General features: G+C 41.6%; 1 protein-coding gene across 1 annotated transcript in view; it reads right to left on the bottom strand.

Annotated features, from left to right (window-relative positions):
- Positions 1-2,608: 2,608 nt before the first annotated feature.
- Positions 2,609-25,799, bottom strand: part of cblb (Cbl proto-oncogene B, E3 ubiquitin protein ligase) — a 68,596-nt gene continuing 45,405 nt past the window's right edge. Inside the window, exons 7-19 of the mRNA XM_070982675.1 lie at positions 23,610-23,747; positions 22,617-22,704; positions 22,079-22,210; positions 17,107-17,307; positions 16,488-16,682; positions 15,444-15,839; positions 12,453-12,544; positions 8,812-8,946; positions 8,643-8,707; positions 8,089-8,202; positions 6,395-6,580; positions 6,075-6,191; positions 2,609-5,345 (exon numbers count right to left, since the gene is read on the bottom strand). Of these exons, the coding sequence (XP_070838776.1) occupies positions 5,092-5,345; positions 6,075-6,191; positions 6,395-6,580; positions 8,089-8,202; positions 8,643-8,707; positions 8,812-8,946; positions 12,453-12,544; positions 15,444-15,839; positions 16,488-16,682; positions 17,107-17,307; positions 22,079-22,210; positions 22,617-22,704; positions 23,610-23,747 (2,113 nt within the window). The 3' untranslated portion in view covers positions 2,609-5,091. The remainder of the gene's footprint in view (positions 5,346-6,074; positions 6,192-6,394; positions 6,581-8,088; positions 8,203-8,642; positions 8,708-8,811; positions 8,947-12,452; positions 12,545-15,443; positions 15,840-16,487; positions 16,683-17,106; positions 17,308-22,078; positions 22,211-22,616; positions 22,705-23,609; positions 23,748-25,799) is intronic.

Raw genomic sequence — 25,799 nt, 5'->3', positions numbered from 1 at the left:
CTGAACTTACTGACATCAAACATCCAATTCACTCTTCAACTCACTACTTCAGGCTGCAGCCGACGATACACGTGGCTCCCACTCACTGGTGAAAATCTTGATGTTGATTTAGGGACAGTGACATGGCTGGATAGTTAGCTGCTCTTCTTGTTAAATATACTGTCAACTGTCATCGGTTCATCCTAGCCACTGGAGTAGTGAACCATGTACCTGTGCAGAACCATATGGGATGGCAATGATTGTTCCAGGTATTAGCCTCAGGTGTTACCATGGAAACTGAGTCATGAAAAACTTTGGATTTTGATCGCAAAATGCATGAAAATGTAAATGATTGGAGGTGAGTTTTTTTCTTTGGCAAGTGATCACAGTATAAGCTGGATAATGCAGTGTGAGGTGTCCATAATCAGGAATTAATGCAACAGTTTTTCATAGTTTTTTGGACAAAAATGGAGCTCTATGGCACAGAAGAAGATACACACACACACACACACACACACACACACACACACACACACACACACACACACACACACACAACAAATACTTGTTTGTAGGATACAGTAATTGTTACTTTGAGTCTGCACATGGGATTTGCTGACAATGATATAGAAAATCACCAAACGTATCCTTTAATGTTGTCACACAATTTAAAGACACTAACATTTTTTATTTTTTTCTTGGTTATAAAGGAGTACTCTTCTTGACTATCAGTCCACAGTCCTCGTACAGAATCACAGAGCACCACAGGCATTTCTGCTGTCTGTGTCGTTACTCTATCACTCAGTGGGTGAGTTCACTGATGGGACAATCTCTCACTTTTCATAACTGTCAGTTAAATTCAGTATTCCTTTAAATCTCAAGTACCTTCCATTAGTTGTCAGAGCACTTTCTCCTGATCTGACTTCATAGCTCGCAGGCAGAGTGATGCTCCCTGAAGTCATAATTGTGGGTGACACCCTTTTAAAATTTTTGTTGCATTACTGGAACAAACCAAACCACTTTTGACTCACTAGAAACCGCTGGCTCAAAGTAATGTGTTTATTTAATACTGGAGCGAACTGTCAGGAAGCAGCTATCCCACAGTATCATGGAGACGACACACACACAAAACATAAAACAGTAAGCGTGACTTTTTATTTACTTATCCATGAAAATAACATTTCAAGAAAAAAGCATTAATAATGTATAAATTAATTGCACATTACTCTATGCTTTACATATTATCAACACTTTGCCACCAGAACACATTAATACGAAAATGAAATTAGGAAGTAAAAACTGCCCTTTGCAACCTAAGGCCACTTACCCCCTTCACAAGGGAGTCCAATGGAATGGACAATTCTTGCTCAGAGTCGTTCAAGTTTGAGAAAATAAGAGTGAAATCAGAACAGTGCAAAAATGAAGCCTCAAGTTGAAGGAGAATCCCACTGAATTTCACATCTGAATTCCCTACCTCATGACGTGTGGTGGCTCGGTGTACTGGAAATAAACCAGATGAGTGTTAGCTCATTGTCTAATATGCAACATTAACTGAGTCGGAAAAGGAGAGCAGGCTTGCACATTTCTTTCTGAGGATCAGAGATATTTTCTTGTTCAATATAAACAGCACCGTCACAATTTAAACATCATTTGAATGTTAAATGTAAATGAACTAGGAGAGTGTAGAAGCTCTCTCTGTCATTGTCAGGGGAATAATTACATGTTTATGTATGTTGATTTAGCTGACATACTTTTATGGATGTGCTGCACTGTGGGTGATAACAGAGATTAGAAACTTGGTTGTCAGACCTCCTTGCACACAGCATCACTCATTATCATTATCTCTATTGACTGTTTCAGGCCGACAGCTGGGATAGGCTCCAGCCCTCCCGCAACCCCAAAAAGGGATGGTCGGGTATAGACAATGGATGGATGGACTGTTTCAGGCCCCAGTATTAACATATGTACACTGTAAACCACAGTGGTGTTCCCCTTTAAAGTGCTGCTCAAAAAAGGAAGGGGAGATGGAGGGGTGGTTACATCCTCCTGATGAAAAGACATGGGTGGGATGGGGGTTTCATTTGATGTCTGTTATCTGTTACACTGCGCAGGAGCCATACTCACTATGTTTGCATGCACACAGCAACTGTTTGTTCACCCAGTTGCTATGGTAACCTGATTTTGCCCAGGCGTATATAAATGTCAAATTAGGGTTAAGATAACCTCATAAGATCGAAACTATGAAACGTTCATCAATCATGAGACCTGTTGAGGTGCCTGGCTCATTCCAACACACAAAAACACCACTCAGTGAAAGAAGGTACTCTCTTTCACGTTTGGTTTCACCCTCTCACATTATGAATACAACACGACAGCAAAAAAAAAAAAAAAAAAAAAAAAAAAAAAAAAAATATATATATATATATATATATATATATATATATATATATATATATATATATATATATATATATATATATATATATATATAAAAAAAATTAGGACTGGGATCATCATATCCTCCTGCTGTATCATCAGGATGTTCCAACTCATCCTTTTCATTTTTTCATTTCTATTTCTGTTGCCAGACTGTACAACCTTTGACCAGAAACTCTGAATTATTAAGGAGCCTCAATCACAGTGGACCGAAAACAAAAAACAGTTTCAAGCTCATCTGTGAAAAACTCCATTACCTGAAACTAATTTTGATAGTCTAATAATGGCAGCAGGAACAATGAGCATGCGGAGATGAAAAAGGGTCAATACTACGCGTTGCTCTCTGTGTCTTTATTGTCCCCTGGGTACACGTTGGACTAACTCACAGCACAAAGGAGGAACCTCAGTCCAAAGAGATGATATAGAATGGATCGGATGATATAGTTGGAATCACATTATGTTGACACATCACATTGAAGTGTCAGGAACAAAAGATCCACCCGGCTGATCTATCTATGCTTCAGCAAGTATGCCGTCTGTCTCTGTTAGCCCAATGTTTCCCAGAAAATGAATTCTGCCACACAAAAATGGCTTTGTTTACATAATCTAGCTCGAACTGATTATGCAGCAGCTAGTTCTTGTGACTGCTATGTAAGCAAATACTACTAAGGGAATCATGAGTTCATTGAACTGATCTAATTCCAGATTCTACAGGTATCAATTTTGATGCCAGACTTAGGGGAAGGATATTTTTATTTTTTTACAGCTTTGGTGTTATTTCTGTAGTTTTGGCCATCATTCATCAGTAAGAATAGTCTTATACTCTGGAAACCCAGCAACGTCACTAAAAAATAGTTAGATGGGACAAGAAATATGGGCCTTCATATTCTAAGAGTTTATGGTTTGAAGCAAACACCCATGTAAGACAAACTTCTGACTGCTCGTGTTCCTCGTCCTGTCAGAATTTGTTGGAGTGATGTTGCCGTGATCCCACTTCCAGATCTCAACAATTACTTTAGTGAGTATAATGTTATCATAAGCAATGGTGACGATGGCCAAAACAATAAAGTTCCTGGAATTATCCTTTTATATGTACGAGAGTAACAGCCTGAACTTAGCATCCGTGTAAACATACCCCTGTTTTATAGCAAACTACACCTCTTACAGGTCTGGAACAAATCATATTGTAAAAAGTACAACAGGTTAATAAACACAACACTGTGTTACATTTGGAAAAAAAAAATTAAAAAAAATCCAATATATGCATAGGTGAGACATGTTGCAGTCATTAGGGAGACATACAGCTGATTCTAGATTGTGAGGTACGGGAGGTTTAACTTCACCTGTACTGTGGTCACACAACTCCACATCAGTAAAAATGCGTAATAGCTGCAAAGCTATCAAGTGACTTTCACTCCAACTCAGATCGAAAGCAATTCACCATATGAAGTGGAGACGGCAGCCACAGGGTGATGGCTGCAGAGTGCGTTGTCTCTGAGCACTAACAGATGATGTCTGGCTCGATGATCTGCATAAAGGGTTCGCTCCTGTCGTGTAAATGCTTGAGCTGAAATACAGGCACGAACATGTCTGGCTTTTGATGTGGAAAAATAAAACATTTTCCACAAACAAAAATTTTCAATCGCTTTATCACTGAAGGGAAAACCGGGCCTGAGAAGAGCTCAAAGCGTACAAAGATATAGCTCACTCATGCAGAACAAATACATTCATAGGCTTGCTGTCCATAGATGATGACGGTAATTAAAAAAGACCCCAGCTGATTAGTTCTCTGGTCTAGGAACAGAAACAAAGAGCAAAACTAACCCTCCCACCCTCTTCCTGTTACACTCATCTTGTCCAAATAGGATAGCAAGTCTAACAAGAGCTCCTCTGGAGCTGTCGTACAATTTTTTCCAGGTCTGGGGGAAACAAATGAATCAATAAGGCATCCTCTGGCTCCATCTAACCACTCCCAACTCACCAGACCTTGTTAAGACCTGCAAGTCAGCCAGACTCTGGGCAAACAGTGGAATATTCTCTAATGGGCAATACACACGGGAAGGAAGGGGAGGAAGTGGGTGAAACAGGCGACAAGAGGAGAGAGTGAGAAAAGGCCTGTGAGACGAGAAACGGTGGAGTCTGGCTCCCTCCACTGGTCGTAAATCCAAATTACCCCCAACAAATTGGCTGGCATACAAGCTGAAATGAGCTGGAAATGTCTTCTGAAAGGACCTTAAAACTAAAGTCTGGAGGGTGGCATGACTTGAAAGGAACAGTAGCAGCAGTAGCAGGATCAGGGCTTTAAAACAGGCAAACAGTCCAAGCCCAGAGACAAACAGGAGCATTTAAAAACCAGAGGCCAGCACCGGCAAAGCTCACTGTAAACAACAACAAGCCTGGTTTTTTTGTTTTTTTTTCACAGGTTAAAATCATTCACAGACAGACACAGTCTTTCCTCCCTTTTTGATTCTCTGTGTTGCGTCATGATTTGGTTTTAGCCACTTTGTGCGTTGCCATCTCTGCAACAAAAGGCAAGCCTCCCTTTGAATATTTCTTGTTTCTGTTGATTGTTGTTGTTCCAACAGTCTGAGGCCAAGCAGACTGAAAAAGCCCTTTTTAGTCAGTCCATTCAGAGGCACAGCTTTGTGTTGTGCTCCCCTTTCACCGTCTCTACGACTAGAGGTTGAGTCTCGGGGCCACTAAGGCGAACTCTTGCAGAATGTTTCGGGCCACGTCTACTTTGTACTGGGCGATCATCAGCGCCCGCTTCACGTCTTCAAAAGAGTAACCCTCCCCCATCAACTTGGCTATCTTGGCGTCCACGTTCTCTGCCTCTAGGCTGTGGGGTTTGCTTGGCTGACTGTCTGGAGGAATCTTCCTGGGCAGTGGCTTGGGTGGCCTAGCAGGGGCCTGCAAACAGTCCACCGATACTTGGAGAAAGAGAGGGAGAGAAATCATGTCAGTGGAAAACGGCCCTGGGCACATAGGCTGAAACTTGAGCGCATTATTAGTGGTCAAGGAGAGGTTTGTAAACTCAACACTGCTTGTCACAGAACCAAAGCTTTGGCATTTTTCCAGTACCTTCAGAGTTCTTCATCATTAAGTAATCACTGTCTTTCACAGCTAGGAAGTAGATATTGAGGTATTCACTGCACAAATGTCTTTGATGTCCTGCTCCTAAATGGAATGCCAGAGTTGGTAAAATGTGGTCTGTCTGCTTTAAGGGAAACAGGGAATAGTTTTGGAATTAAAAACCACTGAACCCAAACAAAATGAAGCTGATTTGGAATTCAAAGATTCAGACAAACGTTGCATGTCTGCACAAAGTGAGTCCTACGGTCATCACTGAAAGAGCTGCTCAGGACTTCCTACTCATGTTGTTCATGTTGATGAGGCTCTCTGAGCCCATGAGAGCATACATTAATCTTTCAACAGACAGGTATTTTTTCTCTGAGAGTAACAAGGGATCCTGAACAATTTCAAGTTCAAAGGCTCATGCTTTTTCCAGACCTTAATTCCTCAAGAACAAGGTTTTGATCTTTTTTGGTCACATGTCCTGTCAGAATATGTGAGAGGCCTGAGGTCTAATACGCAGTGAGCATGCCATACGTGTGCGTTTCCTCATGTAGTCATTTGCTGAGAAGGAGATGTAGCTCTACCTTGACTGGCTGGTAAATGGTCGTACTCCAGGCAGCCTCTGGAGCCTTTAACATTTTCTGTGTGTCGTCTGGCTGGAGGCAGAGGAGCAGCACTGTTCAGCATGTCAAACACTGTGTCTGGACCACAGATGACACAGAGAAATACAGGTTATCTGCCATTCAATAATACTGTTGATGATATGCAGTGTGATACTTTTGAACATAATAAACACTTAATCCACTGAGAGAGAAAATCATTAGATCAGCAGAACACTGTAGGAGATGCAGCACATTAATATGTTTCACTTTAGGTTTGATTTGATGCAACTTTGCCAACTAACCAGGGGTTAACAGCAAGTGCTCCAGTCCAGAAGAGGGCCTGTGTGGTCTTGTGATGACAGAGGAGGAGGACATGGAGGAGTTGCAGGGTGGGGACGGTGAAGAGGAGGAGAGGTCGGTGAAGCTGTGTCGCGCAGGTGGAGGAGGAGGCTGGGATGGAGGGCGGCTGTTGAAGGGGTCCTCTAATGCTGAAACATGACAGAAGCCACAGACAAGACTGAACTCTCTGCTATGGTCTGACTCACAGTTTCTACTTATTCCATGTGGAGGTGGCTGACGCTGCCATGAAGCCTAAACCAAATGCAGCTCCGGCAATAGGATTACATGCTGAAGAGCAGCTGGCATGCTTCCCTTTAGAGAAAAACCAAGAGAGGATATTTTTGACGGGAGACTTCACAGGTGGAGGAGGACAGGGACAGGATGTGCGAGGGGGCTGGCTTAGAAACGTGCTGTAGTAAAAATGATCAAAGGATTAGGATGTGGTATTGTTTTAAATACTTACCCATGCACATCTCACACACATTTAGGACTCTGTTAGGATGCTGAATTACAGCGTGTGGGTTAGTAAAGGCTGGGGAGGTGCTTTTCCCATCAAACATACAAATAAAGCACATGACGAGTGATCAATACAATCAGCAAACTGTGTGTGAATCCCAGTTCTGCTGTTTGTTTACAGCACAGTGCACACTCATTCTCAGAGGTGGGATGTAACTACAAGAGCATTTATTCAAGTACTGTACAAATCTGAGGGCGTTGTGCTTAACTTGAGTCTTTCATTTTCATGCCCCTTTTTACTCCACTACATTCATCTGACAGCTTTAGTTACTAGTTACTTTACAAATATGACAAAACATATGAAGTTTATAAAACAGATTTTTTTTTTAACTGAAACAATTAGCCCATTAATCAACTAGTCGACTGACAACTGGCAACTATTTTGATAACCAGAACATGGCATGGCTCCAGCTTCACAAATGTGACAATTTGCTGCTTTTCATTTTAATTATTGCAATAATTTCGAGGTTGCAATCAATGGATTCATTGAGAAAATAATCAGCAGATGAATCCATAATGAAAAGAATTAGTTATAGTCCTACACAAGAGCTCCACCTCAACAAACTTAATGCACCAGAAATCTAATGATGATAGAATATACAATGGGATAACAGTCACAGAGGACATTTTTTTATATTGAGCAGTTTTATTTTTAGAACTTACTATGAACATTTTCCTCCACTGCTCACTGCTATTTAAATGAGGACGATGTGATAATACATGTTTTACTCCTAGCAGAATCATCGGCAGTTGAACAGAAATGTGCTGTATACCAACTGCAGAATATGGTTTTAATAAAATGATAGTGAAGTTAATGTTATTTAGAAGTTATTGTTATAGATCTTATAGATATTCTGATAATTTTCCTGTAATGTATCAGACTGAACGTAAAGAAAAGAAACAGAATTCCTTCAGTGAATCACCTGAGATTCACTGAAGGAATTACAGAAATACAAGTCTGACAGAGGGAGACAAGAGCGACTTTCTAAAATTACACAGTACACCTGAACACACAGGTGTGTTGCAGAGAGAAGACAGGCTCAGACAGTTGGGATACAGAAGCAGAGAGGCTGACAGACAGGGAGCTGTGTCTCGGAGAGGGGACGTGGGACAGGAATGTGTTCTGGCTGGGGTAGAGTACCTTGGGGGGGCAGCAGAATGTCGTAGTCAGAGGGGGTCTTCTTGGTGCTTAAGGGGCAGATGGCAGTGTGTGCTGCCCCTGAGACCAACCCCCTGACCGACTCTGAGGGTCCACCTGAGGAACAGAAGCAAAGGTCAATATATCGTCTTGATTTTATGTTTACCTATAGTCAGACATAATGGTTAATAAGGATCTGTAAAGGGGATGATGCCTCTGTTGTTACCCAGCTACACTTTTCTTTCAGTTCGGATGACATCAGTAAACTCTCTCCCCTGCAGGATGCTTAACAGCTACCAAAGACTGGCTGTCTACCCGTAGCCTCTTCTTTATTTTAAGAATCGGTACGAGAACCTTTTAAGACTCCATAGTGGATTATAAGCAGTGTCCAGATGTGTTCAGTTTCTTCAGAACGCATTAGTGGCATCGGATTCACCTACTCATTGCAACACTCACTATGTCAGCAGAAGATGGCAACGATCTCATTGTGCAGGGATAAAGATTCTAGATTTACAACTTGCAAGGCATAAGTGATCTCTGCTTGTTTTAGGACTCACCAGGCACTGGGGGCCGAGGCTTCTTCTCCTCGATGGAGGGCTCTGGAGAGCCGTTCTCCAAGTGTCTGAATGACAGAGGACATCTTTTTGGTTCACAGCAGCTTAATGAAACTCGAACCATCGTGGATTTATCACCATAGTAACTGATGCCCAGAGAGAAGGCTCATACCTGCTGGGGACAGAGATGCAGATGGGAGCCTGACTCAAGCAGAGGTTGGATGTTGGGATCTGATAGTCGTCCTCCACCCTCTCCGTCACTCCCCGCTGTCGTTCCACCACAGGACTACTGAAAGGGTTGGAGGGTCTGTAAAAATGTGCATACTTCGTGAACTCAACGTTTACATCAGTATCACTCATACAGTTATTACATTCAAACTGCAATCACTGATGTGTTCATGGTCACATTACGAGGAGGACGGTAGTCCTGGGGCAGCGTGAGGAAGCAAGATTAGCTGTGTTTGTTATTATACATTTGAGCAATGTTTCATTTCAAACAACACGGTGACATTTACATTTACTACACCACATACTGGCTTGTCAAAATGGAAGAAATAAGCAATATATATTAAAAACATCATTAAAAAAGCCTGCTCAATATATAGTTTTGCTGCCACTTATTAGATGATAGCTTTGTCTTGATAGAAAATGAAAGAAACCTGTTGAATCAACTGACATTGTAAACTTTATTCATTGTTTATTTTAACTTAACTACTTTATGTATCTGTCAATCAGCACAGTTGTATAGCCTAAAACTGCAGACTTCTTTGATTAAAAGTTCACTGAAAGATTTTTAGGCAGGCTTTCCATGGTTAGCTGAAAAGGGTGCGTGTGTGTACACACCTGTGTTTGTGCGTGCTGTGGTTCTAAAAAATATGGGAACCACTCATCTGAATATCAGAGGAGCAGGCCTGTGGACTAAATGGTGTGTGTTGTAATCTCCAAAATTATCGGGAATTAAAATTAAAGTGGCTGAGCTACACCCTCGTCTTTCTCAGTTAAGCAGTAAACCATGAACCTCTCAGCAGATTTATGTATGAAATAATTGTGATTAATAATAACTCCTTTCTGAAGGAATAAATGTCTCAAAACAACACTGATCATGGCTTCAGTCTCTTCATGGTGCCACAAAAACAGACTGCAGACCATGGCAAGCAGGCCAAATTCATTAATGCTCTTTTGTGTACTGAAATGTGAAAACACTTATCAGCTGTCTCCACCCTGCTAGTTGTGTTTACTGCTGCATGTATTACACTACAATGTTATTGTGCTGTACAGGTACAAAGTACACTAACGCCTTAGTCTTTTGCAGGTAATGATTAAACAAGAAGACAGTGAGGAACTGTTTAGCATGAATGATACAGGGACTTCTTAGGCACACCTAACAGCCAACAGACGCAGTAATTACCAGATAAACATTCAGGTTAGGACTGTTTGGGTACCCTCTGTCATCTTCAATATTTTAAGCAGGGTTTAGTCTATTGTAGAATTTTTGATTGAAAAAAGGAAAGGAACACCATGCAAAAGCTTGGACACCCCAAGACATTTCAGCACTCGATAATTTTTACCAAGGTCTCTGACCTTAATTATGTGTAGCTGTAATCGCTGTTAGAAAGGGCCCGATGATGCAAATTTTAAAGCTTTATAAATACTCTGACTCGAATGTTGTCACAATAATCAGCAGCCATGGGCTCCTCTTAGCAGCTGCCGACAGCAAAAGGTTTTCAGGTGGTTGTTTCCTTATTAATATAATTAAGAAAGAGGAGTTAACATGAACAGTGGAGATCAAGTTGAGGTCTAGAAGACCAAGAGAACTTTCTGAGACGACTGCTTGTTGGATTGCTGGAAAGGCAAATTAAACCGCCGTTAGACTGACACCAGCACAAATTTGCTCTTTATGGCGAGTCATCAGAAGAAAACCTCTCCTGCATCCTCACCACAAAACTCAGCATTAGTCAGTCATTTGCAAAGGAACATCTAACAAGCTTCATGCATTTTGAAAACAAGTCCAGTGGACTTTTTGGTCACAACGAGCAAAGACCTCAGATGTTGTTCCCGGAATCTGCTGAAGCCACTCGCTCAGTTTTTGGGTCACTGCCCCCAGTGCTTCAATTACCACTGGTACCACTGTTGCCTTTACTCCCCACATCTTCTCTACCTCCTCTCTCAGCCCTTGATATTTTTTGAGCTTCCCGTATTCCTTCTTCTTGATGTTGCTGTAGCTCAGGATATCTACGTCTATTGCTATTGTCTTCTTCTGTCCCATGGAATCTTGGCTCGGTCATTCTCCACCACTTCAGGAGGTCTCTAACATTTTGACTTTGGGCTTCCAACCCGTACTCAGTACAGATATTCCTGTACACTATGCCTGCCACTTCGATATGTCGTTCCATGTATGCCTTCCCTGCCAGCATCTTCACCCTGCTACTATGTGCTGAACCGTCTCAATGGCACCTTTGCACAGCCTGCACCTGGGGTCCAGTCTTGTGTGGTTGACCCTTGCCTCTACTGATCTTGTACTGAGGGCCTGTTCTTATGCAGTCATGATTAGTGCTTCTGTGCTTTGAGTTGGCCTCCAGAGTCATTTTCCACAGGCCCACTAAGTTTTTGATGAAGGCTCTTACTGTCCTGTTGATGTTGCTCAGCCATGATCTTTAATCTCAGGTCAGCTGCCCTTGTGTTAAGGGTGTTGAATGCTGGGGCTTGGTACCAAGTCTTGGAGTGTGGGGAGGATGATTGTACCTCCCCTCTGACCTGTCCTCCTGGCTCCCCCTTGCTATAGCATTGGTGTTTTACTATCTATCTATCTATCTATCTATCTATCTATCTATCTATCTATCTATCTATCTATCTATCTATCTATCTATCTATCTATCTATCTATCTATCTATCTATCTATCTATCTATACACACACACACATACGTGTGTGTGTGTGTGTGTGTGTGTGTGTGTGTGTATATATAGATAGATAGATATATAGATAAATAGAGATAAAGATAGATATATACACACACATATCTAAGTGTGTGTACATCACTCTCTAACAGCACTAAATTGTTTTCAGTAGAAGAGCCTTTTTGGCTCAAGCTTCATCGGAAGTGACAGCTCTATCCCCTGCCTCCAATACAGCCCTAAGGATACACAGACATACCTAATCTAATTCTCGCTGCAGCTGAAAGGCCATTAGATGTTCAGCCATCATTTTTCAAAGCTGTTTCTAACCTGGATTTCTCCATAAGGATACTAGAACTCACTAATAGAAGGCTGAAACCATAGAGAAAAGGAGGGTGAGAGTTTGGGAGCTGGAACTTCAGACGCAAAGGACAGATCTAAGAGGAGTCCAGGATAATGGCAAAAACTATGAGGCCAATTTTGTTACTGCTCTCCCCAAAGTTTACTTTAAGACCGCAGACCACACAGCTACTTTGTCCTGTTCCTACTTCACTCTACAAGGTTCTACAGCCAAATAACCTTGCACGGTCTAAGAGAGGAAATTGGATATAACTGAGACTCAAAAAGATTTGGCATGCATGATCCAATGATTAAACAGCCATTTGCCCAGCATTTAATAATTTTTTATGATTATCACAGACTTTCATTTTAATAAACTGTTTTAAGACACAGCCTTATAATCGGATGCATAAAAAAGTTCACTGGGAAATGACAGTAAAGTACCACTGGGATACAGAGAATAAGGACAGGACATTTCCAAGGAAACTTGGTTCATATCTTTCCAGAAAAATATGTGTGTGTGTGTGTGTGTGTGTGTGTGTGTGTGTGTGTGTGTGTGTGTGTGTGTGTGTAATACTCACTTGTGGCTACTGGCAAGTGTGGACTGTGTTGGTGAGTGCTGTGAGGGAAGGATGTCATACTCATCGCTGATTTGCACACCGTTGGAGAAGGGCTGCACAGACACACAAGACAAGGGGGGAGTATTAAAAAACACACAAAGGAACAATTGAAAAGGTCAATATCAACTGAATCTGATGAACTGAAATAAACTCAAATGTTACATCAGATATCTGATGTTCCTCCTTGATTCTGCTGTAGGTGTAGTCATATCACTTATCAAACACAGCCAGGACACTGTATTGTAGTTAGATATTACAGATCTACAACAAAGGGAAATGTTTTATTCACTTACTGAAACTTCAGAGCAACTGACCAAAAAGGAAGTGTGGATTTAAGGATGCAAAACCAGAATTTATGTGCAAACGACTTGTTTGATCAAACTTGATACATGTCAAATAAAGGATGGATAGGAGTTCTCCAATCATCAGTCTTCAGTGTTCTGAGCAGCATTAATTGCTTACTGATATTTGTTATTATCCATTATCACAAAAAGTACTGTATAGATCCTGTGTCATGTAAAACAATACAATTTATCAATGTATTTCTAGCATTTTTAGAACTACTACCACTACTGCTAATAATACTACTAAACCTCTCTTTACCAAAGCCATGTCAATTCTGAAAATCCTGGGCCTTCATAACACTAGTTGGGAAATGCATTCCATATGCACAGCACACATTCAAATGAACGCTCAGAAAGTATGCAAATAACCAAAACAAATTCCTAAATATGACCAAACATACCAAAGCTCTCCACTGCAGACACTTTCTGATCAGACTGTCTCTCAAGGGAGAATGATGGGCTTGTGTGTGTGTGTGTGTGTGTGTGTGTGTGTGTGTGTGTGTGTGTGTGTGTGTGTGAATGTGTACGCTGCACACTAGCCTTTTAAATGATAAGGTGGAGTGAGTGGACAAATTCTACAGATGCTCAGCAGTATTCTGATTCCCACAGCAGTAAACGCTGAGGGAGTCTCTGCATGATGTGCTTGGTCATACTGCAACATTGCAAACACTGAGTTTAAGTCACAGATTTCATTATTTAGCATAGATTACTGATAGATTATCTCTGCCAGATGGAGAGACAGATAACTATTGTGTAAGTATGCATTTACTCATTAGAAGAGTGGCAGAGCAGCTCATTAGTCATGTGCCTGCTGCTCTCCTTATCTACAGAGCCTGTCAGATAATATCCTCAGTCCTTCCACAATCCAACAATAAAAACACGTGAATCAAGATATCATCATCTTCCACAACTGTCTCTCTGCTCAGAAATGAAGCTTTATGCATATCTCACTCTGTTTTATAACTACAGTATATGAATGTAAACTCATTAAAACTTTGACACAACATAAGCAAACGCACATTCAGTTATTTTATCTAATGAAAAATAGTTCATGGAGCCTTGCTGTCGGGTAAGCAGTTAAATTCAGGGGTGCACATAACAGATACTCAGGTACGCACGAGTGACGACAAAAATTAGAAATGTGCAGCGACCAGTTGTTTCAAAATGCCCCTTTGCATACCAGGCAGCAGCTGAATTGGGTCTGGGTTATGGAATGGACAATGTCGTGCGTGGGATTACTCTGGGTGGACACTGCAAACAGTTTGCACTGTGACGCTGTTATAATCCAACAGATGGTAATGTGACCACTATAACACTCGATAGAAGAAAAGATGGCAGTGACTGTCATTGGTCATCAGTACACATTTCTCCTCTCCTCCTCTTCTTGTCAACACATTTGACTGAATGTAGTAACCAACTGTGAGAGCTACCCAAAAAGCAACAGACTACTTCAGAGCTCTGCCACCAACAAAGAAACGTCAAACCAAACCTGAGCAGAAGAGAAGTCTTTTCTCTGAAAAGTAGCTGATGAGTCACCGAAATGTGGCTCAACATACGTCGTTACATCCACATCTCGAAGACAAAATGGTGCATTTTATTCAGGCTGAGAATTTCAATCATCTATCATTTGATAAGTACAAAAAGAGGAAGGACACCAACGCGGCAGAAGCCATTACTAACAAGTAAATTGCTGAATAAAACAAGCTGGATGAAGAACGAGCTGTGATGTTTTTCTCATAAGGCTAAACATATACGTCTTATGTCTTCCTGTACTGAGGACTTTGCTTTATTGAAGCGACTCAGGGTGAACGTGGGTGATCCAGCTGACACCTGGTCCAGCAGATTATTATCATACATAGTACATGTCCCTAATCAGAATGACTGTGTTGTTAAAAAGTGTAAAATAAACAAATGAGAAAACATGGGTGGGGCAGACAGTGAATGGCACTGAAAACATATTAGCCCTTCCCACCTTCTGTCTTCAGTTTCAGTGTCACAGATGACTTCAATTAATCTTCTAAATTAGATATGGAAATGGAAATGGAAATATATGTAAAGAATGTAAAAATACTGGTTTGCTTTCTGGCATGTTCACAAAGCTGCTGTACCACCATCTACAATTTGTTTTACTTTATTCCAGCTGTGAGGAGCTCTTCCATTTCCTTTGTGCATTGCATTGTGAGAGAATAGTGTGCATCAACAGGACACTCAAAGATCAAAGTTGTCAGTTTTCCAGTGTCACCATGGTAATCCATTCAACGTTCAACAGCTGGTCTAACGTTCCCCATGTTCACCATATTAGTTTCGTTTGTTAGCATAAGTACAGCTCGGACTGATGGGAATGTCATTGGTCTTGCAGGTATTTGGTCATAAACCAAACTAATGGACAAAATAACATTGTGACCTCATGATGGTGCTAGATGAAAAGTAAGAGGATCACCACAGTGATTCCAACTCATCCTGAGGGGAACATGACTGTCTGAAGCAAATTTCATGGCAATTCATTCAACTGTTGTCAAAACATTTCATTTAAAAGCACAACAAATAGGTTTTTCCATACTCATCCTAATTTACCCCATAAATGTTCAAACTGACATCTAAGCCCTACCTTGGAGATCTCTGAGCCTCCTGCCCCCTCCATTCTGTGATGTAACCTCACAAATCCCGCAGACGGACAACTGAGTGGTCTTCCATTCAGGTGAGAGGGGCCGGCGAGTCCCGGCTGGAGCGGGTGGAGCAGGTGTTCGGATCCAGTCCTATGGGCATCTGCAAAGTGGCTGTCTTTGGGACACCGTGTCTCAGGGTTGATCTGGGAGTCTGACAGCATGCCAGTAGAAGAGGAGATGGAAGAGGACAAGGAAGAGGAACTTGGGAGCCAAGAGTGGCGAGACTCTGGGGGGATGGGAGGAGGACGCTCAGGGGGGGGCGGCGGAGGTGGGTCCCTCTGAGGAGGAGGCGGGGCTGGGAGAGGCTTGTCCTGCTTCCTGGACATGCCTGGTGAAGACTAGAGAGGAGGAGACACATGGAATGTTCACAGAAATGACAGCAGACAGCAACAGTTCAAGATCATTTTTTTAAATCACACCACATCATTTATGTTGTCGATGCTGTGGACTACAGAGGGACTGGTAAGCTTTTTGTGGAAGCGACGTATATGTGGATCCAAATAAAACACAAAGAAGAAATCCAGATTTTGGCATTCAGTATGGTCACAGGTCTTCGTTGCATGCTGCCAAATAGAAATGTTCAAGTGAAACTGAAAATCTTGCCCATTACCTTTGGCTGAACCTAGTATGAATAGTTTTCCCTAACCATTTCCACCTTTACAAGCCACCCAGAGGAAATGAACAACTGTCACAACAACATGATTTGTGGGTTATAAAACCCTTCAGAAATTGAAACATTTCTTTCTTCTTTTAATTTGTTTTTTGAGTTATCTTTTCTCTTATTCTGAGACTGTAATTATTCTGAACGTGTTTCCTGTGTTTACATTCTCCTTGTGCAAAGTCCTCCTTTAAAGCAATTCCAAAACTTTTAGATAAAATGCGCTTTAAATCATTATGTGACAGCCCACTGACACTTGACTGTAGAGATGATGTGCAGGAACATACAGGTGACCCATTCGTCTTCTCTGGGGAATGCTGTGACTGACCTTCGGGGAGCTGCTGGGACTGGCGGATGGGGAACGAATGGCGCCCTTGTGGATGAGGTCAAGTCGTGGCGGGACAGGGGGAAGGCCGAGGTGCTGGAAGCTGTGGCCGGGGTCTCCTCCGTGGGCTTTTCTGTGTTGGCTGACAGGTGAAGAGCTGGGAGACACCATGGGCGAGTTCTGGCGGTCAGCACAGTGCTGAGGGAAAGGAAATTATCTTTTAGAGGGGTGTTCAGTTATTTATCACTGGAAGATGAATTGTTTAAGTGTTGTAAGAGAGTAAATCATGTGGATTTATCACATTAAACTAGTAGAATTATGGACTTAAGTCAAAGATAAATGCAAAATGCATTCTCTTTTACCGCTAAAAAGAAGAGCAAGTTCATCAAATTTAAAGAAACAGTTCAAGAGGTGTCTTCAGTTGGTTAAGGTTAGATATGTACTACTATTTGCATTTGATGTGAACAATTTATAGGATGTTGCACTTTTTTTTTTTAGATTCATCAGGAGTGCAACCAGCAAAAACAAACAGAACACTACAATAAAAGAACATCAGATGTATGGAAGCCCTTTCCGGCACTGATCAACAGACTGACTAGCAGCCAGCACTGCAAGTCTTTACCTTCCTGATGTTGGCGAGTCCATTCATGACCAGGCAGTCTTCTCTGTCTTCCTCATCATCCAGCTCCAGCATGGGGCAGCTGTGCTGGTCCAGGAAGAAGCACTTGTTGCCCTCATTTCTTGGGTCAAAGGGATCCACAATTATGGGCTCTGTGCCTTTGATCTCACAACGACAGAACGGACAACCCTGACCATCTGATTCCTGGAACAGACAAGGGAAAGAGTTTGCATGAAACACAATATTTCATAAAAAACACAGACACAGGTGCGGAGGTGACATTTGTAACCCAGAGACATTTCTAAATCTAATGATCTGATGACCACGGTTTCATCATTGTGGTGTTTTGGGAACACGAGGAATCACTTGGACCATCGAGCAGGAAGGCTGTTGCACACAGCTGGGATACACATGGTTAAGGTTATGTGCTTCACTGCTACTCTATCTCTCTTCCCCCGATTCATGAAAGGACTCTGGCAAGGTCAACTGGACACATGCTTATGTCGAATGCTGTTTTGCAACTTAACAACATTCATAGGCCACATGTACATATTCCACATGTTGGCCCCTGTCAAACAGGGGTCATAAATAACAGGATAAAAGAGGTTTTGATTTTAAGTGCTTCGCTCTCCACTGACTCAGGGGCTACAATCTAAGGCAGACAATATTTACAGAGAACAAAGCTGCATTTGTGGTGGCCATATGGTTGGGGACTTGGCAGGGGACGCACCAAAGGCATGTTTGAAACTTAATCCTAATTAGAGTGGGTCGAGAAGGGAAGGAGTGGGAGGTTAAAAGGAAGGGAGCCCAGATGGGGGAGGAGATGGTGTGATGCTCATAGACACTGAAGACAAACTAAGACAAACTGCTCCCAAACTTCTGCTATGGTGAAAGAGAGAAAACCTTCCAAGCTTTACTTCTGCTCTGAAACAGACAGAATACAGCATTTACTCTTGATGTACTGCTCCTTCGCACATTGATTTAGTGATTGTTCAGACGTTTAGATGTTAAAACAGGGAGGGCGAAGTTTTTTTTTTAGATATCTAATTTACATATAACCATGGTTTCACCAGCATTAAATTGACTAGACAATATTTCAATATGAAGCATGTCCAAAGATGTTAAAATATAGTCAGTTAAATAGTACTATATGTAACTTTGATGTCTAAAACTGTTAACCTGTATTCTTTTTTTTGGTCACTTAGGAGGAGCCAAACAAACCGTAAACACAACACAGATATATTACCACTTTCTTAAGTTGATATGGTGAATGTGTTAGCACACAGCTGCCTATTTACACGCCCAGCAGACAAAGAGTGAGCAAGATTTATAGGGAGTCATATTTCTTGGTGAAAGTCAACATTCACTCTCTTTTTAACTCTGGTTTAGTCTCCACCACATCCAGAGAAAAAAACAGCTGGCTCTTCAGCTGCTAAATGCTTCACTTTGTTTACCAGCTCGTTTTTAACTTTGTCTGTCTGCTGTTTGGTGCCCAGCAGGTTGTGTGCAGTGGGTTTATCAGAGCCTTTCTGTGAAAGCCGCCTGCTGCAGCTGGAAACAATGCTGATGAGAGCAGTGAGACTGAACCAAACCAATGAAGCTGTGCGCCGTTAAAGCAAAACAATGAGCTGAAAGATGCTCAATAGAAAGATGCTCAGAAGAGCTGAGCTGAACAGCAGAGTCACATGATTAATCTAAGTGAGTTTGTTACTCAAAGCAACACGTCATATTACACATAGTTGTGTGATCCTTTGTAAATGAACAAATATTGACTGGAGCAGCTTTAAAGGATCATGACCCAGATATGATTTGCGAGTAAATGATTGTTCTCTGTGGGTTTGTCACCATGAGTGACACCTTGCACATTATACAGTAGCATCCAGCGTGCTGTCTGGACTGTAATAGGGCCCATGCTGATTCCTGCTGGATCCCTGCTCTCCAGTTGGTTGGGTTATGATGGTATGTGAATGTGGTGCTGCCTCAAAACACCCCTAAGCACCACGTGTGGAGACCAGTTGCTTTATCTATCCACCAGGAGGAGCAGTCAATATGGAAGCTGACACGTTTTACTGCCATAACACTGTTGTAGTGTCACCATTTTACTTCAAGGTTGCCCATTGCCGTTGGACATTTTCATTGACCAGTGTGCCTGAAATTAGCTGGCCTTACCATGTTTGATGTGTGTGAGGGAGTGTGCTCCTCACAGAGGTACTTTTAGTGAAGCACTTATTGTTATCATAACTTCATAAAAATACTAAGCTGAAGCTTTTTCTAATGCTGATTGTTGTTTTTACGTATTAGCTAACATCACAAAGTTCTGGTTCAGATTTAGAGAGGGAGCAAGTGAGTGGGCTGAATGTTGAATATTTTTTCCACAAGGAAAGAAATAACTTGATCTGTTCCATAAAATTCAGAAATTACAAGAAGGCACGAATAATTCAGAATCTCACAGACAGTGTATCACAAGGTTAATTACATTTCCACAAACTCAACAACTACACAAGTTGCCCCTGGATGACAAAGGAGTATACTGTAGTTACCATTTACTGTAAAATTTTACATTAATCGTAAATCTTGTGTTCTCTCTTCACTTTAGTGTAAAGAGTGAAATCAGTAGACACAGACAGTGTGTTCACTTCTTGGCAGATGAGACACACTTTAGATTGTGCCTCAACGATCTTAATCCATTGTTGATATAAAGATACTGATTAGACTAGCTTTCAACTTTTCAACCAAAGCATAGGTTGGTTAACAAGTTTCAGCCTTCATGTCTACATGTCTCTTGACCCAAGAGTCACCAAATCAAAGAAAGAAAGAAACAATGGTCAAAGCTCTGGACTCTGGACAAAGCTGACTTTATACTTTGTGGACAGAACTATTAACCACTTGCCAACACTCTTACAATCAATAGAGTCATTAGTAAGATACAAAAACTTCATCATCTAATGAAACCTACGGTCAGGTGCTTTTAGAGCACAGAAATGCTCCTGTGAAGCCCACACTGCACTGATTCATGACAAAACTAATAGCTAGAACAAGGGAACCCTCTCATGTGCCCCCATAGTCTGGAAAGCTCAGAAATGGCCTTCAAAGAGAACAGGATGTGGAATTACACAGATCATCAGCCAGCTGTGTGTGAAGACTGCATGTGTCACCCCAGCTGACTAATATACAGAGTGAGAGGAAAGTCAGGGAACCACCACTGAGTCAATGACCTGAGCAGACTGGTGCTGGGTTACTCACTGTCACAGGGTAGGAGAGTTCCCTCTTTCTCTCTGACTCACAGTTGCACTAATGTGAAGCAAAATACTTCATTACTGAAGCACACGTACTGTACACACACACACACACACACACACACACACACACACACACACACACACACACACACACACACACACACACACACACACACACACCGACATACGTCACTGGCTGAGGTTGTGGATGAGGAGGGGTCATGCGGAGTTGTCATAACAGGAAGTATGATAAACAAAAACTGTTAACGTGGGTGCTGCTGAATCCTGCTGTTTACAGAGCGTAGGACTGGAACGACTTGCCTCATTTGCTAAGCGTACAACTGTGTTCAGAGTAAAGCCACCCAAGTAAAAGCTTTCCAGCTTTGAAGCCACAACACTGAACCTCTTGAGAGCAGAGCAGCAAAATAAAGTAATGCTCTAAAAAGCTTCTCAAATTCTCATAAGGCTCATGTCAAAGACCCTCAAACTTGCACTGTAACTTAGATCCCATTTAGGAAACAATTTGCCAGCCCTGCATGAATTCATTATTTCTCTGTTGTGATAACTCTGACCACTAACATATGATCTGGGGGAACATATCCAACAGGATTTGGTATAATTTGAGTTATACGTGTTTGTTTTTTGCAAGATCAGAATTTTTTTCTGGAAAAAATACTCCTCAGGATAACTTCCTGCGGCAGTGAGCACAGACTGACTGCACTGGCACAGAAGCGACTACAAAGACTTATCATGATGCTTTCATCTCAACATCACTTTGGTAAGAAAAACCATAAAATCTGATGTTTTAAAGGTATAAAATGTGTTTCATTGTTTGCTCTTAGACATCAGTTCTGATTTCTCAGTTTGAGGCAAACAAAAGGCTCATGATAAATGGAAACTATTACAGTGCTGACAGCCTGAAAAACAAAGTGCACTCAACTTCACATCTAAAACCTGTATTCATTGTCCTCTGAATCATCTTCCATGTCCTCCCTCGCAAAAGCTCCACTGCCAAACACGTAAAGGTGAGATATGCTTTGCTTGTGTAAAAATATAGATAGATAGATAGATTGTGAGGTAAAGGCAAAGGTTGTGTGTGTGTGTGTGTGTGTGTGTGTGTGTGTGTGTGTGTGTGTGTGTGTGGTAGAGGTGGAGAGGAAGTCTCTGGACTCAATGCTAATGACTTATTAGAGGAAGGTAATCATGAACACACTTGGCACAGTTCCTGATTGCAAACCAGTGCACACAGCAATGCAGGACAGTATGCTGTGGGATGGACACATAAAAAAACATGGCAGGAAGCAGAGAAACACAAGATGAAACACTGGAATATGTATACTGTGTGTGCTGTGTGCACATACTCAGTTTTCACTTCCACTTCTAACTGATATGTGGAAATTTGATTAGGACAGATGCAAGGACACAGGGAGGAAGTGAGGGAGGGAGGATTTCCATGAATCTTGCACTGGAGGCTGAAAGCTTTGTTCTCTTCTCACTTATATGTGGATGCGTGTTAATCTTCAAACCAGATTCATTCCAACATATATGTCCAAAAAAATTACAATATTAGCAGTGAAGAAGACTTAAAATGTTTCGATCTTTCATGTGAGGTTTTGGTGTTTTTCTGTAAAGCATGACATGAAGATGTACAGATTGGGCAATTACAACCGCAATCGGCCAAGCCCCTCTGTTCAAAGTTTGGATCTCGAAATGACTTGTACGGTTCATTACAATACCTGCCAGGCTGTAAGGCAGGAAGTGCACATAAGGTGACCGCAGGGTTCAATCTTGACGTCTTTGTCGTTCTCAGCACAGATCTTACAGAGCTGGAAGGTGGAGCCCATTTCACAGTACAGCTCATACTGCTCCTGTTCAGGCAGAGCAAAAGCCTGTTAGTCATCAAGTGGTGCATGTATCAAACTATACAGGAGAACAAAACACAAAATCCTGCAGACACACACATACAGGGACTTCCTATCACTAATTCAGAGCTATTCCGTGACCTTAAATAGTCATGGTTAATGTTGTTGTGGAATGGTCCATTTTTCAATTCAGTTACAGTAAAATATCTGTGCCTGAGACAGAAATCATTAGGTAGGCTGTGCAACAGATGACGATTTCCGTCTGCCATTCACACCTCAATGTCATAAGAAAGAGCGAGTTTACTTGACGTATTCTGACTTAATGAGGCTAAGAAAGGCTGTGACCTGTGGAAACCATGAAAATTCTGCTTATGCAGATGAAGCATGTTGTCAGAAACACACACAAACCCACTTGTGTCACTTTGATGTGATCATGAGGCGTTGGCTCACACAAACCAGTGAGGTCAGGATTGTAACTGCGACCATCAGGGAACAAATAGCTGTGAATGAGAAAACAATATTAGACAAGCAGCATATTTTCTCCAAATGTTTCAGCCATGTTTGTTTGTCATGTCTTCTAACATAATATTATTATTTCAGACACTGCACATGCCTGTCCTACACATGCAAGTGTGCAAAAATGTGATGAACCAAAAATACCAAAACCAAAAAAGTAGTAGAACCACCAGAAGCAACACGGGCACTAATGATTTATAATCAAATACCAATTATGAGCATTTTTTTTTAATTTAAGTCTTAAATGAATTGAGCTAATATGAGTTAGTAATATATCTGCATACATAGCATCAGCGATTATTACAAAGCTGAGTGGAAACTCTTAAAGTCTGGGTTTAACCACAATGACTGTCATTTGAAAGAGCAACTGATGGGAACTTAGTTTCCCCCACAATTGCTGAGTTCTCCCTGCTTGATCAAAAACAGAGCTACTTCAAACAGCCCCCCCACCACCACCACCACCACCGCCACCACCACCACGCCCATCTCTGGCTAGAGCGTGATTGACAGCTGAGGGGAGCAAGATGCCGTGCATTAAATGACAGGAAGCATGTTTGATTTGTCTGGGGGCCTGTCAGATTATCAGGATAAACAGATGGTCTCGCAGAACAACTTGAGCCTCAAAGACGTCCTCTTGTCTGCCTGAGACAAAAACATTCATCTTGGAAGTAGCTTTCAGAAAAGACTTGCGCCTTCAGGCACCGTGCTCTGGTCTGCCAAGTGACATTTAAGGACTTTCTAAATCAGATGTGACTGATTGAGACATAGTCAATCATTTCTCATTTGTACAGAGCATGTACACAGTGGACAGTATAGTACAAACAATCAATATACAAATAGAGAGTGAGCAGGAGAGACTGTGTGTGTAAGTGTGTGATCGGTCACGTACAAGCCCTCCCTGTAGCCATCGATGAGGGCCTGGAACAGCGGTTTGTTGTGGGGGATGGTCTGCAGTATATTGCCATCATTGGTCACATAGCCGATGGCCCACTGGCCCAGTCGTGTACAACTAAGTCTGAAGATGTAACTGTTAGGCAGACAAAAAGAAGAAGGAAAGAGAAGAGCATGGTTTCATCATCATCTGCAAACATGACTAACAAACTTTAAATAATGACACTGAAACAATACACCATCTTTTGAATGTCAACTTCTCTGTGGTGGTGTATCGAGAACATCACTGAGAACTCAATCCAGAACTCAATAGCTGTGATCGGACTGTGGGACTGTAATGTAAACCTAATTTCAGAAAAGATAGATGCTGCGTAAAATGCAATTCAAATGGAATGTGGTCATTCACATATTGTTTTTGATATATATTAAAGTGAAAACAGTATAAAGACTAGACATTTTGTGTTTGACCTCAATCACCTGATTTCTGTAAATATCTGCTTAGTTGAATTTGGGACAGGTTGGGACAGAAGCAACAAAAGTGCTGTTGTGGAACACTCCAGAAACACCTGTTTGGAACATTCCACAGGTAGACAGGTTCAATGGTAACAAGCGAAGATGGAATGACGTTCAGCACTTTCTGAAAAACCCCATGGGCACACAATCCAACAGTTGAACACCTCAGCTCAACTAAGATGGACTCATGCAAAGTGGAAAAGTGTGCTGTGGTCTGATGAGTCCACACTTCAAATTATGGAAATCATGTCCTCCACCCTTCAGAGAAAATGGACCATCCAGATTATTAATGGTGCAAAGTTCAAAAGCCAGTGCCTCCCATTGAAAATGTGTGGCGCATTATGAAGTGCAAAATATGACAGTGGAGATGTGGGACTGTTGAGCAACTAAAGTTATATGTAAAGCAAGACTGTGAAAAAATTTCACTTTCAAAACTTTAACAAATGTCCTGTTTCTTTCTGTGTCTGTATTGTATTTAGATGAATAGAAGTCAGAGAGAATTTGCAAATCATTGCATTCTGTTTTTATCTACATTTTACAAAGTGTCACAACTTTTTTGGAATTGGGGTTGTTGAAGAATTTTTACATCCATCCATCCATTGTCTATACCCGACCATCCCTTTTTCGGGGTTGCGGGGGGGCTGGAGCCTATCCCAGCTGTCAACAGGCGAGAGGCAGCGTACACCCTGAACCAGTAGTTGCCAGCCGATTGCAGGGCACATACACACACCATTCACACTCACACCTAGGGGCAATTTAGAGTCACAAGTAACCCTAATGAGCATGTTTTTGGTCTGTGGGAGGAAGCCAGAGTACCCGGAGAGAACCCACGCATGCACGGGAAGAACATGCAAACTTTTTGAAGACTGATCTTGACCTTTGTTTGTCCTAAAGAAGGTTCGATCCACCTTTTGTCTTTTTAAACCACCATCTTTCAATAAAGACTGTGCTTTCTGAATATTCTTTCTTTAGGTGCAGTTTCTCCAAAGCCAAAGCCCGCAACACACACGCACACATGCGCACAGGTATGGACACACACAGTAGCAGTAGTTATGGAGGCGTGACTGTGTGTGTGAGGGAGCTAATCATTTGCGTGTCAGTGCACTCAGGCCTGTTGATCGTTGCATTTACAGTATGTTTTCAATCTAACAGAAAGGGCTTTTCAACCACACCATGTACAAATGGTGTGATTGAAAAAGATTAGAGTTTGCCTTTTTTGTCGTGACTCTTCAGACAGTTGCTGCAGTGTGGCTCAACCAGTCTGCTGTGCATACTTATGAGGATTAACCACGCTGAATCTCACTGAGATGTGATGTAATTGCTTTTAAGATCTTTGAAAAGAGTGCCCAGATACTAAAACTGATTCAAAATGTTTCAGCAACAGACCAAGTTCTGTCAAGATTGCTCACATGCTTCACATACAATATCTTAATTGGCTGAGGGATCAGTGTAAGACACTGGCATATGTCTCTGTATATCGAGTGATAACAGGCCATAAGCATTACTTGAACAGTGAGCAATTGATAATATGAAGCAGTTTCTAAGCTGAATATTAAGCAGCTGTATGATACTGTAGATGGATAACTCTGGCAGTTTAATACAGCAGAATTTAAAGAAACATCTGATAGATAATAATGCAATATTTTGAACTAGAATGACCTTTTTATTATCAGTA

The sequence above is a fragment of the Chaetodon trifascialis genome, chromosome 16, assembly GCF_039877785.1.
Source record: "Chaetodon trifascialis isolate fChaTrf1 chromosome 16, fChaTrf1.hap1, whole genome shotgun sequence".
Classification (NCBI taxonomy): Eukaryota; Metazoa; Chordata; class Actinopteri; order Chaetodontiformes; family Chaetodontidae; genus Chaetodon; species Chaetodon trifascialis.
The sequence above is the reverse complement of the archived record's forward strand: the minus strand, read 5'-3'. Positions and strand labels throughout refer to the sequence as shown.